General features: G+C 33.6%; 1 protein-coding gene across 1 annotated transcript in view; it reads left to right on the forward strand.

The window, feature by feature from the left end:
* Window positions 1-17,303, forward strand: part of LOC142350806 (gamma-aminobutyric acid type B receptor subunit 2-like) — a 149,559-nt gene extending 132,256 nt beyond the window's left edge. The window contains exons 15-18 of the mRNA XM_075402762.1: window positions 509-640; window positions 3,919-4,079; window positions 15,274-15,504; window positions 16,860-17,303. Of these exons, the coding sequence (XP_075258877.1) occupies window positions 509-640; window positions 3,919-4,079; window positions 15,274-15,504; window positions 16,860-17,213 (878 nt within the window). The 3' untranslated portion in view covers window positions 17,214-17,303. The remainder of the gene's footprint in view (window positions 1-508; window positions 641-3,918; window positions 4,080-15,273; window positions 15,505-16,859) is intronic.
* The last annotated feature ends 2,722 nt before the right edge of the window (window positions 17,304-20,025 follow it).

A 20,025-nucleotide genomic window follows, 5' to 3' on the forward strand; every position in this document is an offset into this window, starting at 1 on the left:
CTATATTTTTTTGCGAAGTATATTCTTCCTCTCTTTTTTATTTTTATTAGACCTAAAACTTCAACGCGGAAACGTTTCGGCTTGGCTTGTAATTAACAAATCTCTTTAGTTGGACTATAAATACCACAGTTAACCCCGCTTGAGGTCCAGTTGGTTTCTGCTGCTGGATCAGCATAACTTCAATAAAGCTAAATAAAATATGCGGGTGTAACAAAAATATTGCGACAAAAATATAGATTAAATAATTTTAAAAATTCTAATTTTGACATTTTTAAGGAAGCAAAAAAATCCATTGATTTTAAATTTTAGTTGCAAAGGACAATTTGTCATTGTTCTGTAAAGGGAAGCCCAATGTAACTGAGAGATTGAAACGTAAAATTAAATTCATATAGATCCAGCTTTCTTCTTCGAGTGCAAGTTTATTCATTCTTTAATGCACCTAAAAATACCAGATCGAAATCATCTGACTGCAGATATTTATCATGTGCATGAACTGTTATTGTTCCAGAAAAGAAGCTGAGACATGATCACGTGCTGGAGATTCAGTGGATCTCTCTGCGATGTGTGTCCAAGATCACTGTGTTCCCATACCTCCTTCTGTCCATCAAGGCATTCGTACTCCTATACGGAGCATTTCTAGGTAATGTCATTTTTCTAGTTTATAGGCTGCAGGAACAACCAAGATTTATTTAAGGCCATTCATAAACGCCTATCACACACACACACACACACACACACACACACACACACACACACACACGCACACACACACACACACACACACACATGCGCACACACACACACACATGCGCACACACGCACACACACACACATGCGCGCACACACACACACACACACACACACACAAATGCGCACATGTACATCCATACAAACACAAACACAGACAAAGTTCATTTTTTTGGTTGAAACAGTACAAGTAATTTTTGCCAATGCATATAAGTTGCTTCCGAATATTCGCAATGGTTTCTCTATCAGAAATTATTGGTTGTTTATGTTTACCATGAGAGGTATGTTGGAACATACTGTCCTGCGCACAGAATCGCACGAGCAATCTTCTTATTTTTCGTATGAGTTAGTTTCTAACCGATGAAAATTTCACATAGATACACACAAACAGACACAGACACTCACTCACGTGGTTTATTTTGATTCAGATAACATGGGACTAACAATTAAGTTAGCTCATACAAAAAAATGAGAAGAAATCTTTTTTTATAGATATTCATATTTCACTGCGATAAAAAATACGGTTATTGCTACATCAAAAAATAACTGCTCATTTTTTAGATAAAAAGCGTATCTAACTTGACATATCAAAACTTTTCTTGAAGAAAAGCGTTTAAGATAAACAAAAATCTTGTCTCTCCAAGGCGGGATTTTGCGAGATATAAGACAACTTAGAACTCGTCATGTCTCAGTGTTAAATTTGATTAATTACGCAGAAGAGAAGACGGAGATTTTATTTCAATTAAATCGCATTTTTAAGGAAAGTTTGTGAAATTGCTCTCCCTTTGTGAATTTTTTTTTCAGTTATGACTATCTGCAAATGAGATTGCTTTGTGAGAAATAACGAAAGAAATTTTGAAGTCTTCCCAAGGTGTTGACTTCAATTACTTTAGGATAAATTGAGATATCGTTTTGATGAAAGTTATGATTGGGTGCATCTTGGGTTCGCAATCAGCCATCTTAAATTTATTTTGTTCAAGTTTTAATAATAAAACATAAGACATAGAAAACACCATGCAACAATAATGATTTAATTTCTTCTTTGGTATAATTGAAACCTTAGAATTAGTGTTGTTTTGAAATACAAGCTAAAGCAGACTCATTGAATTTGGCCGATCCAAGCATTGTGATCCAAATGCATTTTAAAGTTTGATACATCAGCGCTTAAATACCTTTGATCTCTTCATTATTTCTAATTTCCCTTTTGAACTCTAATTTTGCTCGTAATTTAAATTGTTTGACCTTTTGCAGATTTTAGCTGACATTTTTTTCCCGTTTGACTGTTTTTGCTGACAACTTCGGATAAACTGAAGTTTTTCAAACTGCGGGCGACATAGTTTTTTTAACTTCACTTTTTCCTTTAATTTAATTCTTGATTTGATTCTTTGTTTCAAATGGATCTGTTCATGATCATGAATAAGAAGTTTGCGGCAAAAGAAAATACGGAAAGTGTGTTCTCAAGTTGTGTGCCCAATCACAGACGGAGAATAATCTATCTCTTTAAAAAAACGCTTGCACACATAACTGCATTCAGTCCTACAAATAGTCGCGCTATGTGAATACCATTGACTCCAGTGCTGTATACTTTACCACCGTTATAAATGAAGTTCATGTTCAATTTCCATAGATACGGTTATTCAGAGATCCAGATAAGTCTACTTTGCACGCAGCAATAAGTAGGCGCTACTTAATACCCCTTAAGAATGTAATTAGGGTCTGTCTTAACTGGTTCGAACAGTGAGTTAACATTTCAAACCATAAAAAAGAACTCAATAAAACACACTGTAAATCCCATATAGAGAAGTATAGATTTTCTATTTCACTTTACACAAACAGATCCCCAAAGACACAAAGTTTTTTTTCCAACAGTCGAAAAAAATTTTCCACTGCATATAATTTGATTCTCGATACTCCCAACGGTTTCTCTGACGGAAATCAATGGTTGTTTATGCACTTTTGAGAGATTTTATGGAACGTGTTTTTGGAAAGTACGGATCACCAATGTTCATTCTTTAATTTTTTGACCACAAAAAAAGTTTTCAAGCAAAATAAATATATTTTCTGATTTTTTTATGGTATTTTTTTATTTATAAGGTGGGACTGACAATTAAACTTTTTATTACAATCAGAAAAATGTGGAAAAAATATTTTAAATATCAATATTTCTCTGCGATAAAAGATATGGTTATTGCTACTTCAAAAAGAAAACAAGGTGTTTATTTATTAGGTAAAAAGCGTGTCTTACTTGACATGGCAAAAATTTTCTTGAAACAAAGCGTTTGTTGTAACTATCTTATTTATCTTACCCAAGATTTTGCGAGATATATGGCAGCTAGAATTCAACATGTCTCATTTTTAAATTTGATTGGTTACAGAAAAAAGAAGACGGAGATTTTTTCTCTCAATTAAATCACATCTTTGAAAAAAGCTGGGAAAACTGCTTTCATTTTGGGGATTTCTCTATTCAGTTATCACTATCTGCGAATGAGATTGCTATAAATTTACAATGAAGAATTTGATGGCTTTCCACTGTGTTGTTTTAAATTACTTTAAGAGAATTCAAAGCATCGTTCTGATGAAAAGGATGGTTTAGCTGCATTTTAGGTTCAGAATGAGCCATAATTAATTAGTCTGTTCATATTTTAATACTAAAACTTAAGACCTAGACAATAAAAGTAATCTGCAATAAAAGTAATCTATTTCATGTTAGAGAATATTTGAAACCCGAGAATCAGTGTTTGTGAGCGAAATCCACATGGATTTATTTCATGGGCGCTATAATAATTTTGATACCTTCTTTTTTTCTAGATTCCCGCCGCAAAATTTGTGGCCCCTTGCTGGTGGTCTAAAGCGTTTGACCTTTTGTAGATTTTAACTGACATTTTTTCTTTGTGTTTGACTGTTCGGATAAATTGAAGTTTTTCAAATTGGCGGCGACATAATTCTTATTAATTTCATTTGTTTTCAATTAACCTAATTCTCAATTTTCTTCTTTGTTTCATGGGCTTCTCGTCATACTTTTTTTTATCATACCGAGGGTTTGATCATACTTTTTCATATAGGTTTTAAAAATAGCTTCATTTTTGATCGGTGACGAAGAAGTTTTGAACAGCAGCTGCACGATAAGTAAAATAATTAACTACAAGTTATTACAGAAAATGCATCTTTTAGCATATGAGACGAGAGGCGTTCACATAGAAGAATTGAACGACAGCAGAAGCATCGGAGTGTCTATCTACAATACTATCATTCTATCATCATTCGGCTTATTGGCATCCCTGGCTATCCACACAGATCCCTCCATGCATTATCTTCTACTATCGGCTATAAAGGTACATCTATCTGCTAACGATGGAAGAAAAGTAAATCTAATGATTGTTGAAGAAAAATGTGTGTATGTGTGTGTTGTGTATTTTGCGTGCGTGTGTGCGTGTACATGTGTATGTGCGTATGTGTGTACATATTTGTGCGTGTGTGTGTGTGTGTGTGTGTGTGTGTGTGTGTGTGTGTGTGTGTGTGTGTGTGTGTGTGTTTGTGTGTGTCGCGGAGTAGGGTGGAGGATAGATTTAAACTGAATTGTCTTGTTCACCTTAAGATGGGGATGTGGTCTATTGATCCATTTTGTTCAATCAACGTTATCTCCAATTCGACCGCTAACGGGATCTAAGTTCAAGGTCCCAGCCTTTTCAATTATGCTTGCACCATTTCTTTCTTTCATGTACATTTTAAAAACTAAAGCATTCTAAATGGTATATTAAAAAAGAAAATAGTGCGGCACACTTGTTCGGCGCAAACGCTTTAAAAGCAAACCGACAAACGTAAAATCTAAATCAATTTTTGTTAGGCCTAATTGCAACTCTGAATACATATCCCAGCATTTAGCAATTCTAAATATAAGTCTTACAATTTTAGTCCAAGTAACTCTTGGCCGAGTCCTTAACACAATTTCAAGTTGATACCCAGGCGTTATACTTATTTAAAAATTTCGAGTGAACATTTTATACCGGAAAGAATTGGTTGCGTGCCATATTTTCTATAGGACTATATGCCGGTAAATTCCAAGCACACCAAACGCCCCCCCCCCATATAAACTAACCTCAAATATCTGTTTTTATCTCTCGAATAACTGCTTTCAGCTTATTGACAATTTAGACTTGCAAGTCATTCCAAAACGAGTACAAAACCGGTTTTCTGATAACTGAGTTTAAAAAGTCCTGAAAAGACTTGAATCTGAACTCACGTAGACCTGCAATTTGACTGAAGCTCTCCTGACATTAGATCCGGATCAAAACAAATTTTTAAAAAAAATTCTTTTCCATCTTTAAAAAAGAAGGATTCGCTGAAGAAAGCCGCTTTATGCTGCCAAAAAAACTATACTTTCCTTCAAGCAAAAATGATCGAAAATTTTTTTTTACTGTCAACGTGAAAAGCTTCAAATTTAAATCAATTAACAGAACTTCTATTTCAAAAATGTAAGTTTAGCCTGACGTCATCACGATAGCTTACAAACAGTTCCTACCATGTAGAAAGCAGTTAATTTGGAACGAAAAGAAGACGATTGTTTTAACGCAGAAGATGCACCACTCGCGTATTTATTTGTTTATGGGCAGGAATTGATTTGAAAACATGTAATTTGATTTGTCCTGGATTTCAAAACAGCCAAGCTCGCCCAAAATTGCATAAACAGCAGGTTGCTGTCATTTTCAAATTGAGAGACACATTTTTTCTTGGGATCTTTCTTGGTACAATATTTACGAAAAATTCTCCAGGCAATTTGTGATCAAAAAGTAGAACAGAGGTAAAGAAGGTTCAAGTAACCAAACAAAGGGATCATAAAAAATTACATCTACTTTTGATTTTTTATCTATATTTTGTTTCAATTTATATTTGCGTCAATGTTGTTCATTTAAACTGTCAAAAAACAATTATGTATTTTTAGATTCCATTTTGACCAACGTCAAGAAATTTTTTTACGCCAGAATTTTCCTCATGCATCAAGTTATTCTATGTACTACCATAACCAACCGCAGAGATACTCTGTGCTTTTACTTAAACAAGGAGGCTCGGTAATGTGCGTACGCACATAAGGTTCCGACAGCGCTCATCCACATTCTTGACTTAATTGGCTACCAAATGATGAAGAGATAGAAGGACTTTCAAAAACATATCGTACCATAAACAACCAAAGGAACATAATAATGCCACCCTAGAGGGCCGATAAACGTTGACGATAATAGGACTACTAGAAAGGACAATAATAAAATCTCAAACAACAAACATTATTTACGACCAAAACTCGATGTCTATAATAAATAAAATCATAACAAAATCAAACTCGCATCAGATAAAACCTAAACAAAACAATTTGTCTTATTCTTCAATAGAAAAAATATGGGACCTGTCCTCAAGGCGACTGGTTAACAGGCCGACAAAAAGAGCAAAGAGGTGCGAAGTTCAAAATTACGTTTCAAATTTTGAAAACAATTATTTTCACTGAATTCCCTAAAAAATTTATTTATATCTTTAGAGGACGCAATTGAGACATGTCAAATTCCAATGTTCATTTGCGCAAAAATTCAAAGCCAATCGGATCTTCGTTAATGTTATAAATTAAAAGAAAACAAAATCCTATAAAATGTACAATTATTAAAAAAATTTGTAGTAACAGTAGTCACAAAGCCGAGAAACAAATGTTTGAAACTAAAACCGTTATAGAGATTAAATTATAGTTCACTGGAAACGGGTCGTGAACTGTGTTAAAGAGACTGAGCAAAAAATCGACCGAAAAATTATTTAAAAGAATTACGGTGCTCAAAAACCCATTTAAGTTTTTGAAAGCAAATTTTTTCAAAAGTCATAAGAGACTTTAGATTTCAACAATCAGCGATAAGTTAAGTTGCAATACCTAAGGAAGCCAATTGGGCCACTTAATAATGAGACCCAGGAATAAAGTCACGACCCCAAAAATAGAACAGCATAGATGTCCCTTAAAGAAATTGAACAGTAAAGAAAAACTTTTAATCAAATTAATGGTTGAAGCAATCAATTACAACGTAAAAACAAGCAAGAAAAACAATATCTGAATCAACAAAATAAATTGAGACTTTGAACTAGTGAGATGGACTTAAAGGGCTACGAATATCGAAGCAAAAAGTATACAAACGAAAAAACATCTTTTTTAAATTTCAAATTTGAAGTAATTAAAACAACAGCTATAAACTTAAATCTTTAACTACGTTGTGCTATGCGTCCTAGGGAAGCAATTGATACCTATCGTTATTACGCATATGGCGTGTAAAAACAAAACGAAAGACGAACATACGCAAAATTTTTTAAAAATCCATAAAATTTTGCGAGATAACTGTTTCTGAGCCCAAAAAGCATAAATTTATAACAAAAACAAACAAAAACAATTAACATATTCAGATATGCCTATTTCCAATGCTTTGCATTTTCCATACTATGCTTTTCTTCAATTGGATTGGTCAATAATTTGATAATTTGACAAGGAAACAAAAAGAACTAAATAATGCAATTGTGCTCAACAATAAAAAAAAATGAAAAGGCGTCGTGTCAAAACAAAGATACCGTTAGTTAAACATAACACAATTACGAAAATTGTGTTAAAACCCTTAGGAAATCGGTTTTTGGCTTTTCTTACTGAGTGCGCGCCCAAAATTGAGAGAAATAGGAAAAAATAGTGACAAAATTCAAAAATTAACCGATATTTTCTTAAAACAAATAAATTCAAAATCATAACAGACATTAGATGACAACTGGAAGAAGTTTCTAGGTTCATTTATACTTCCTAGAAAATAACTGCAGCTTGACTGGAGACAGTAAGTCATTGGGCTAGAAAAAAGATAACAAATGAAAGCAAAATTCCAGAAGTAAATAATTTTTTTGGTCAGAGACAACTGGTCAGAGCAATAAAAACCATGAGCTTAACTCTGAAATCTTAATATTCTATCATTTGGCCCCGTTGTTTGTATTTTTTATCTGTCAATAATGGAGCCCTGATTAGAAATTCGTGTAAGTAAGAAAAATGTTTACATAAAAAAATTTACGAAGCGGAAATATTTTGAAAGATCAAGTTCAACCGAGATGTTGCTGCACGTCTAATAAAACACTCATTTGTTCAAATGGTTATAAATTACAATTTTCTTATAAAAATTTTTCAGTTTGTCAAAAATAAAATGGGTTTTGTATAATTAATGAGAAAAAATTTGCAAAAAAAGTGGCAAAATTATAATTTCAGAATACTCTCAAAGCCAATGGGGGTGCAAACAGCTCGCTTGTCAGCCTAAAAGGAGGATGGCCGCAGTTTTAAGGTATCTACTTCCAGAAAATTTAAAGCAAGCCGGCTAAAAAAGCAAATTTGGTCCCGAAAAAGTCAAATATTGAAAAATTTAGCGTAACTTCCAGCCAAAAAACTCTGATCGAACAATTCAGCAACCCTCCTCTATCTTTAGAGATAAATTCATTAACATTACAGTTAACAATATGAACGAACTTTAACAAAATTGACAAAAATTAGGTCAAAAATACCGAAAATGAAAATAAAAACAGCTGAAATACGTCTAATATTCACCAAACATTAAACTTCAATAACTCCCATAAAAAGCGAAAATTGAAAAAAAATTTTTAATTCCATTTTTTACGCTGGACGGGCTTTTTAATGATAACCCCATTTGAGTATATAGTTCCTCCCCCACTAAAGTGGGTCGGAACAAGATTGAATTCTAAGGATATTCAGAAAAAATTAAATAGCTTTCCAGAGAACAATACTTAAACGTACCAGCAATATTCCAAAACTATAAGTTTATCTGTTTCTTTTTTGCTGAAATAACAGTTTGAGAAAAGAGCTGACAAGTAGTATTGTGTATTCAAATATATAATTAAAAATAAAACGATTTTTCCATTCTTTATTCTGAATGTTACGTTGCTTGCCTAGTAAAATTAAATATTATTGTTTGGGCAAAAATTCTTTTTTGTAAAATTTAAGATTCAGATTTGTTGCTTATATTACAAACTGATCGCCGACGTATAATCACCAGCAGCAAGAATTGACATATTGCATATCAACTGCAATTTTTTCATTTTTGATCTTGTTAAAAACTGAGATTAACTTTGTTGACAAGAATGCAACGCAGAAAAGTGTTCTCTATATTTTACCGTTACTTTTTTAAAAAAATCAAAATTCTGACAGAAATGTTTGTTTTTGATATTGCCCAAAAAAAAACTTAAATAAATAGAAAGAGGCTCAGTAATGTATGTGCGCTTGCCACCGCTCATCCGCATTTTTGGCATACATGTCTAGCAAATGGGAACAGATAGAAAACCCCCAAAAATTCAAGTATTTATCAAAAAAATATGTATGAACAAAAAGATTTCCTCCAACGCAGATAACATAGTAAAAATAGTAATAGTAATAGTAATAGTGCTGTATTGATGAAACTGGCCATTACTAAAAAAGCAAGTCAAGACGAACCACAAAGTCAGGCAATAATAACAACAAACATTAATTACACCAAAACTTTTTCACCATTTAAAAAAAATTAATAGCGAAGTCAAAATAGCGTCAGATACAAATGATACTAAACAAAACAACTTGTATTTCACAAGTAAATAATTTTTTTGGTCAGAGACAACTGGTCAGAGCAATAGGAACCATGAGCTTAACTCTGAAATCTTAATATTCTATCATTTGGTCTCGTAGTTTGTAATTTTTATCTGTCAATAATGGAGCCCTGATTAGAAATTCGTTTAAGTAAGAAAACTGTTTACATAAAAAAATTTACAAAGCGGAACTATTTTGAAAGATCAAGTTCAACCGAGATGTTGCTGCACGTCTAATAAAACACTCATTTGTTCAAATGGTTGCAAATAACAATTTTCTTATAAAAAAATTTCAGTTTGTCAAAAATAAAATGGGTTTTGTATGATTAATGAGATTAAATTTGCAAAAAAACTGGCAAAATTATAATTTCAAAACACTCTCAAAGCCAATGGGTGTGCAAAAAGCTCGCTTGTCAGCCTAAAAGGAGGATGGCCGCAGTTTTAAGGTATCTACTTCCAGAAAATTTAAAGCAAGCCGGCTAAAAAAGTAGATTTGGTCCCGAGAAAAGTCGAATATTGAAAAATTTAGCGTAACTTCCAGCCAAAAAACTCTGATCGAACAATTCAGCAACCCTCCTCTATCTTTAGAGATAAATTCATTAACATTACAGTTATCAATATGAACGAACTTTAACAAAATTGACGAAAATTAGGTCAAAAATACCGAAAATGAGAATAAAAACAGCTGAAATACGTCTAATATTCACCAAACATTAAACTTCAATAACTCCCATAAAAAGCGAAAATTGAAAAAATATTTTTAAATCCATTTTTTACGCTGGACGGGCTTTTTAATGATAACACTCACAACTCTCTGCAATGATAATATCGATCGGCTAAATTTGTCTGTAGAAAAAAACCCATTTGAGTATATATTTCCTCCCCCACTAAAGTGGGTCGGAACAAGATTGAATTCTAAGGATATTCAGAAAAAATTAAATAGCTTTCCAGAGAACAATACTTAAACGTACCAGCAATATTCCAAAACTAAAAGTTTATCTGGTTCTTTTCTGCTGATATAACAATTTGAGAAAAGAGCTGACAAGTAGTACCGTGTATTCAAATATTTAATTAAAAATAAAACGATTTTTCCATTCTTTATTCTGAATGGTACGTTGCTTGCCTAGTAAAATTAAATATTTTTGTTTGGGCAAAAATTCCTTTTTGTAAAATTTAAGATTCAGATTTGTTGCTTATATTACAAACTGATCGCCGACGTATAATCACCAGCAGCAAGAATTGACATATTGCCTATCAACTGCAACTTTTTCATTTTTGATCTTGTAAAAAACTGAGATTAACTTTGTTGACAAGAATGCAACGCAGAAAAGTGTTCTCTATATTTTACCGTTACTTTTTAAATAAATCAAAATTCTGACAGAAATGTTTGTTTTTGATATTGCCCAAAATAAAACTTAAAAAAATAGAAAGAGGCTCGGTAGTGTGCGTTTGCCACCGCTCATCCGCATTTTTGGCATACATGTCTACCAAATGGGAACAGATACAAAAACCCCCAAAAATTCAAGTATTTTTCAAAAAAATATGTATGAACGAAAAGATTTCCTCCAACGCAGATAACATAGTAAGGAATGCTGTATTGATGAAACTGGCCATTACTAAAAAAGCAAGTCAAGACGAACCACAAAATCAGGCAATAATAACAACAAACATTAATTACACCAAAACTTTTTCACCATTTAAAAAAAATTAATAGCGAAGTCAAAATAGCGTCAGATACAAATGAAACTAAACAAAACAACTTGTATTTCACTAAAAAAAGATATGGGACCACTCCATAATAAGGCTATGTAAAAATTAGACAAAAAAGAACAAAAACAGAAAAGTTAAAAACTTGGCTTAAGTTTTTCAAAACAATTAGTTTCAAAGGAATGAAAACCATTAGATAGCAATTTAAAACAATCAAGTCATTTAGGGTCTTATACGCCCCTTTAGTAGCGCATTAATGCCCGCCTTGATTCAGTTTTTTATGCGGTTACAAAAAGGACAACAAAGAGACAACAAGCAAAAATTCAATAAAAACTTGCGAGAAAATAATGCCGAAGCAGTAAATGCATATTTTGCCGCTCAACATATGTTCCATTTAGCCTTCCTCAACTGCCAATTATGCGGTATACGAGCTCTCTTCAATGAGATTAAGTAATAAGTAGATACAAAAAGAGCAAAAAAGGCAAAATTAAATAATTATTTTGTTTTTTTTTTGAAAACAATTCTTTTCAAAGTCATGAAACTCATTAGTTACAATCTGAACTAATTAAACAGGTTTGATTATTTGTCCAAAAAAGACTTTGATTCGTTTAAAAAATCAGAATATGTTTATGTCTGAAAAAAGAGCGTCAAATTTAGACAAAAATCAAAAATTAGTTTTTTTTTGCAAAAAACCTGCACCGGAGCCAGTAAATGCATAACGAAATCTTTGAAAACATTAGCATCTGTACATTTGCACCTTCCCTGGTCGACAAAATTATCATATGTTACTTGCAATGAATGAGACTGGCAAAAAACAGACAAAAAAGAACAAAAATTTAAAATTGTTATTTTATTTTTTAAGAGTTTTCAACGGTATGAAAGCCATCAGCTATCTACTCCAATCAGAATATAGGCTCATTTATTCCTCCATAAAACCAAAAAAACTGCTAAAATATAGGATATTTCATACGACTAAAAAGACAAAGTAAAAAAGAAAGTTAAAGACAAATGTAAAAAATTCAATTAAGTGCTTGGAGAAGGGGGTGTCGAAGCCGTTAAAACCATAATTCATGCCTTTAAAGATTTTCATATGTTTAATTGAGCCTGATTTTGAACGCAAATAATGTAATATGAGAATTTTCAATAATTCATAATAAGACAAAAAACGAGAACAAAAAACGTGAAAAATAGGCCAATTCCCAAAAATCAAATAAAATTATGAAAATTTGCAGTATCAAAGCAAAAAAAAACATACTTGAAAACGCAAAAAATATTAAATTTCAATTCAGTAGAAAAAAAGAAAAAGAACTAAGCTACAAATGACCAAATTAAGAAAATAATAGTAGCAAAGTTCAATAACTCATCTTGTATTTAAAAATCAAACATTTTTATTAGTCAAAACAAACAACAACTTTCGATCAAAAAAACTAGATACAATAACTTGGTACCCACGAAGCCTATTGGATCTATCAACACTAAGCTTTGACTTGAATTGTTCTTTCTTTAATTAACATGAAAAGCATCAAAATTTTTTTAAGCAGACCCAATGGTTACAATCTAAATTGTTTTTGGATTTTAACAGTCCAAGGTTGGACCGAAACCAGCCTTGCTATTGCTGTTTGTCCATTAGGAACACTCAAATGTTTAAAAAAATATGGACCTAGATAATTTGTTAATTAAAAGATTAAAAATAGATGCTGTGTTTTGGGTAATCATAAAAAAGTTGGCTTAAAACGGTAACGTTTTAATTCCAGAATACTCTCAATGAAGGTGGGAGTGGACTAGCTCCGTTTATTGTTTACAAAGATTGTGTTTGTTGTTTTTTAGATGTATACTTCCATTAAATTTTATCAAAGTGGACTATAGAAGCTTATTTCAGGCAATTTTCGATGAAAAAGGCTGAATTTAGAAATATTTAGCCAGAGAGTTCAATCAAGATAGTCAACAAAAGATTTTTGTCTTTGTATATAAAATCATCGGTACTATTTTTTTACATCTTTTAGCGAAATTGACGAAACTTTAGGCAAAATTTCCGGAAAGTGTGAATAAAAATAACGCAAATCGGTCTGATATTCACAAAAATTTAAACCACGATAACTCGCTCTAGAAAACAAAATTCGAAAAAACAGTTTTAATTCCATACACTACGCTCAACGGGCTTCTTAAAGATACCACTCACCACTCTACGATGAATATATCGATCGGTCAAAATTGTCGGGACAAAAAACCCAGTTGAGTATATAGTTCCTCCCCCCTTAAGAGGGGTCGGAGCAACTAATTTTTATAACTTTTTTAGTCCTTTTTTAGATATTTTTTCAACATCTATCAACTTTCATACCTATTAGAATGGCGGATGAGCCTGATTTCAGAGGTCAACGCTGAAAGATTGTGAGAAATTCAAAAAATGCGTCAATTTGGTGCATGGTTGACTTTGACAAAAATTGTAAAAATAAAAAAATTGACGCTAAGAACCGCAAATCTTTTTACTATTCACCCTAAAAATATAACAACGGCAATTCTCTTATTTATGGATTGTTGTACAGTTTGCGGTTTTTAGCAAATAAATTTTTGTTTTCATCGCTTTCTCTCTGTAACTAGTGTCTCATTGCTAAACTTACAAAACTTCAACGCTTAAGTTTTACAACAAAGTTGATGGAATCTGATTTAAATGCAAAGAGTTGTTTAAAAATAAGGTTTGAAATTTGGTGCTGTGAGAAAAGACGTGATTTCCATGCAGGATTTGAGAAGTTTTCGCCCTTCCTAACAATGTGTCTTTTATAATAATTCCGGAAATGATGGGGAATATTTCACCCCTAACAATTGCAACCATTTTTCAAAAATTTAGTGGTGGATTAATCACTTAAAGGTATTGGCTAATCGTCAAAAATCTTTCACTATTTCTCCAGAAAATCTTTATCTGAGTCGTTTATGTAAGCAGCGGGAACCCCTGGCTGCTACTGAATTCTTCAAGCTAAAAGATAACCTGCTATGATGATCAATTGTTCTCAAATGAGATTTGCAGCAACTATATTAATTGTATTAGTCCTAAAGTTTTTTTTAAAGATCTTTAACTTGACTGATTTTTCGTCTGACCCTTATAACTTTTCGTCCAAAAAAATGAGGGTAAACAGGTTAAGCTCTAAGGGCATTAAATGACTCAGCAGCGCTCTTATATCCTTACGCTTAACCAGTTTCTATGAATGTGATACTGTTTTGAGGAGACCCTTTTATAGAAGGCTGGTTCTTAACCTTGAAAAAGTTTGAACCACCTTCAATTACCCCCTCTCAATCAGGCCCCCCACTCCCCCCACAGCTGTAAAGGTTGGGGGGGCGATTTTTCGCTCCATCATAAAGAAAAAATGATTGAAAAAGCAAATTTTTTGATGTTTTCACTACTTTTGTCTCCCTTGATTACTTTCTAGTTTCACTTGCATTCAACTGTTTTTTTTTGAAAAACTGCAAGAATAATTTGAAAATAGATTACAGCAAGAACTCAAAAACCTAGGTTTGGGGGGTGTCGATTTTTTGCTCCATCATAAGGAAAAATGATTTAAAAATAAGAATTTTAGTATATAATCATAAAAATTAAAAATATAGACTATCTAACTCGTCTTCTCTAATTCGCATGAGGGTTCACCCATGGAAAAGAGTGTAGTAAAGAGTGGAACAAAGAGTGTAATTATAGCGTATATTTAAAACTATAATAAGGGTGTATTAAAGAATGTGAAGTGTGTACAAAATAGTGTAATTTTCTCCAAAGTACACTCTCACACTCTTACCCTGCTAAATAAGAGTTGAATCGGCTTTACACCCTTATTCTCGCTTAATAACGGTGGAATACGGGTGTACACCTCCGCCCGGGAGGTAGCCAGGTCCATAGTCCTTCACCTGGCGATTTCACTTCCCTTCACGGCCTATTTGTCTAGCCCTAGCCCTCCAAACCCTACCCCCCATCGCTTGACACCTTCCCGCAACGTTTGACCCCCCTCCCCCTAATGCTAGCGCATTCCTAAGCCCCAGCTGGCTAGTAACAAATCCAACCGCTCGTCGGTCGTGTGAGAGCAATTCACTCGACATTAGTCGGCTATGTTTTGTATCTTTATGATCAGACATCACCACTCGAGACAATTATCGCAAAAATTTCCTTAAAATAGCAAAACTACTATTTTTGAATGTTTTCGATGAACGCTTTTGTTTCAGGTTTTCTGTGTTGCAATCACAATGTGTGTTATATTCCTGCCGAAAATGCGACAGCTTCAAAAAGACCCAGAGGGCAAGAATCTGAATGTCACTCGACGACTCACTCGTCCATCGATGAGCAACCACAGTCAGATGAACAACAACAACGTTAAAAATGGAAGCAATAACAACATCAACAACTACCACGGAGCAAATATTGACCTGGGAGCCCAACAAGCTGGGCATCAAAAGGTAAGCGCGGTCTTAGGAAAGTGAACATCAAAATTGTTACTTCACACACATTACGAGCCAGCGCCCCTACCTAATAAATATGTCAATTTTATCCATTATGCCTCTTCAATTCCACAAAGCGTATCTTAATCCATAAAAAAAGGGCTTCACAGTGTGGCATCGGAATTCATTAAGGGATACAACTTCTTAGGTGCAAAAACGCCAAAAAGAGAATTTTCCTCTCTGACAAATGGCCATCGGCAGGTTTTCAAACTCAATAATGAAGAAAAAGAGAAAAATACCGAAACTACTACTCAATTCGGTTACTGTTTCTTAGATGGGCATTGATTTAAGAAACGCCGACGATTCTCCTGAATTTCTGGGAATAAATTTTATAAGCCTTTATAGAATTTTTTTTAAATGTAAAAGTTGTCAATATCACTACTCATTAGTTTACAATGGATCAGGCACCCCTCTGTTCGGACGAGTATTTAAAGTAAAAATATTCAACTAGGGAGCTCGTGCTAATAACATTGTTGCTGATCCCGGAATAGCGATGATTGATAAGGATTGTATAAGTTTACTGAATGCTATAGACAACTGCGCCTGGAAAGAACGATTGCCTTTTAACATAGCCCACAACTTGAGTGTTTTTTTTTAAAGTTGTCGATATTCCGCCAAGGACTTCGATAGCATGAGGAAAACAGCCTGAGGGTGCAGATGGGTTTCTGGAAACCATATTAAATCTGTCTAATTAATTTTTGATAGAATAGCGAGATCGCTCATGTAAAATATGTACATTGTCTCTATATAATCATGAAAATTTCTTCCAAGAAGGTTTATCCCGTGTTATTACATTGATATCTTCACCTTCGGGTCAAAATCCAATGAGTATCTTGCAACACAACTATTTTTCTGCCAGATTCTTGCAAGGCAAATGTTTTTCCTGCCAGAATCTTGCAGAATCCTATCATTCGGTCTCAACTGGAGAAATCCAAGAATTTACAGTTATCTAAAAAAACTTCTGGCCTCAAAAAGCATATTAGGCCAGTATATATTTAGATTTAACTTGTAAAATGTTTTTTTTTGTGTTTTGCATATTTCATTCACATTTGAAATTGAATTCGATATGAATTGCAGTAGCAATCCGAGTTTAATATATCTTGCCGATTAACAATTTATCGGATGACTGTAGATAACCCAAGCAGAGGCTGCTCAACTTTTCCTGTAAAATTTATTGATTTTGCCTGAAAGACAGTTCTTGATAATCGTGTCAGCAGTTTTTGATAATCCTGTAAAATAATTTTCCCCAATCACTAGAAAAGTTATCCTAGTTCGAGAACAAATGGTCACATCTTTGACAACATTGCTTTCAGGTATCTCTGAAACCAAGTGACGTTCCAACTCTTTCACTGGAGCGGAAGAGCAGCAGCACCCGCTCTGATATCTCCCCCGCCCCCCTCCAACCCCCCTCAATACAACACCCACTCATCACGAGATCCCACCACCCTGTCACCAAGGGTGTTAGCTTCGGGGTTTTTGACTCATCAGCATCCGTGATCACACCTGTACTCACACCTGGGGCCGCACATGGCGGGGGCAGTCACCCCCAGTTGAAGTATGAGCCGATTCGAAACGTTGACGACCTCCCGGATGTACGTCGGGGTTCGGACGTCGTCTCGATTAGCGATCCGATGGCTACGGCTCCAAGTACTACGTCTACTAATTGAGCTACAAAACTTATCATTGAATGAATTTTTTAGCCTCTTTTGCTCTTTTGGAAGTAATATTTGACAACGATGCAATAAGTATACGTTATATACCGCTATTTTTGCCTCTAAGAGATAAAATAAGACAATTTAACGAAAAAAAACGAATAACAGTTCACTGTTCATGACATTATTATTCAATTTGTATATATATATATATATATATATATATGAAGTAAATAATCGTTCAATTTTATTGTTTGACGTGCATCGCCGTTTCTTTGTCATACAAGGATTATAGATGATATCTCACAAATAGTATCGTATATTTTTGTTCATATGACTAAACAAACCATATATGATCCTTCAAGGAATTCAGGTATGATCCTAGTAGGCTATCTAGGGTACTTACGGGTATGTACCAATCATTAATAAAAATAATTATGCATAGACGAATTTGGTCGATAAATTTGTTTATCGTTTACAACTTGAAGTGATTCCCAACCATGGCAAAGAGCTAACAAAAAATTTTCCAACTATTATTATGGCTTTTGTTGCTGGAGAGGCAAAATTAGCATAATTTTTGCAAAGCTATTTAACTTCAATTTTCGAGTACTTTAATTTCTGTCCTTTGTGCTATTTTAGACTTGCAATTAGTTTATCAATGTTCAGAACCCTAACCGAATGCTGTTAATTACAAATCGAAATTGAATGCTATTTAGTTTGTTATACTGGTTGTCAGTTTAAAATTGTTTGCCTAAAGACTGTTTTTTTTTAACTTTACTTTTAGCGATTCTATGATAGTCGCCAAAAACTACCAAGGCTGAGGTCCCGACAAAATGAGCTCTGATCAGACCATCCTAGGCTAACGTCAACTCAGAATATCAAGCGGTGGAAAACTTTTCTTGAGCTCGAAGTGCCGTTCCAGACAGAAATTGCATATGATCAGACAACATCCAGACCAACGTCCAGTTTCATTCTACCCTGATCCAGAGTTTCATTCTACCCTGATCCAGAGTTTCATTCTACCCTGATCCAGAACATTGTCCGAAATATACTGCGTTCATAACCACCTCTGATCAGCAGAAAATTGTGCACTGAAACTTGCCTCTGATCAGAACAATAATTTTTTATATGATCTAAGGCAATCAATTGTTGTATAATATTTGTGTTGCTTAACAGAAAAACTGCGTTTTTTGCATTGAGACACATATTATGGTAAAATTGAAAAATGTGACGTTTTTGCTTTCTAAATTGCAAATGCAGTCCTTCTAAACCGCAAAAATGTTAAATCCATGATCAAACAAAATCCAGATCATTGTCCAGATTTTCGTGCCCTCGAAGACTTTTCCAAACATTGTAATTCGAGCACAAGATGCTATATTCTGCATTCGAAAACGAGTTGATCGGTGGTGAACTTATCGCACTTGGGAAGCATTTAAGACTGGGAAGCATTTAATTCATTTATTTATGCAAAAATCAAAAATAGTCAAATCGATTTTTTTTATAAAATGGCGCAGCCGTGTTGCAGCAATTATGTAAGACGTATAGAAAGTTTTTCAAAAAACAACAATTTTGCATCTGAAGTTGGCGTTTAACAGCATGAACAAGTAAGAAAATGAGGTTTTTTTGCAATCAGTGACAGTAGTTTGAGTACCCAAGTTTCTCAAATAAAAAACAAAATTCAAAGGAAAACCCATATGAATTCACGTCTAATTGTATAATCAAAACTTTCCAATTCTCTACCAAAATTTAATGGAGGTTGCATCAAGTCTTAAAGTTTTTCTCACGCTTCGACAAATTTGTTTTAAAAAGTCATAACTCAATTCAAAACCTATCAAGTACTGAAATTGGAATTAGGGGTTTACAATTTCATCAAGAGTTAGTTTTGATGCTCTGATGTTTATATGCTCAGAAGTTTTATTTTGAGGTATACGACAACCACGATCTATTGGTCAGTCTAGGTTTCAAAAATTACCGTATAAACAAAGACGCATAAACAAACCAAACTTTTCAAAAAATCTGGGCTGTCTCATTGTGTGATCATTGTTGCAATAAAGGAGTTTATTATATATTTTTACCAACAGTCTGTCCAATTTCATACACCGTGTCACAGTAATCATATTAAGGCAGACCCGAGATGGGCTCCTTTTACAGCTTTAAGGTATAAAGAGCTAGGGCTACTTATTTCTGCGCGCGAAGTAGACTTACCTATGTCTCTCAGACTAACCGACTCAGTAAAACACTGAAGATAAACTTCTATTATTACGGTGGTAATAAAGTACAGCACCGGAGTCAAGAGTATACACATGGTGTATCTAACTAATAGACTGGTTATAGTTAGTGAACTTCTCTCTATATAAAAGAGAATGGAATAGTGTCTTCTCATTCTCTGATTGGATGGAGGTGTACATCCAGTATTTCTACTGCTACTATATATATTTTTTTCAATTTGACTCCTTCAGACTTTCTGTGATCAGACGCCATTAAACATTCTACCAATATAAGTCAGACTATTTTGCATCGAGATTTTTGTGGCTGTCAAACTTAATCCGCCCGTTCTTTTTTTTGGAAAACAGAAAACTTGGCAATCAAAACAAAGAAACGATTCTGCTGATTATAATAATCGTGATTTCAGTTGGCTTATAAACTGACAAATGGCCATTTTGTAGACGATTTGAACGTGACATTGTTCATTGTACATTATTCACTGCAGGTTAACAAATAGTTCTTGAAAACCTAAAAATAAGTTTAGCTTTTAAATGCCTACAGGGTCGTATATGGTTGCCATTAATTTTACGAAGAAATATCTCCGAATTTAACCTGAATTATT

Source organism: Convolutriloba macropyga, chromosome 12 (assembly GCF_964194025.1).
Source record: "Convolutriloba macropyga chromosome 12, txConMacr16.3, whole genome shotgun sequence".
Taxonomy (NCBI): Eukaryota; Metazoa; Xenacoelomorpha; order Acoela; family Convolutidae; genus Convolutriloba; species Convolutriloba macropyga.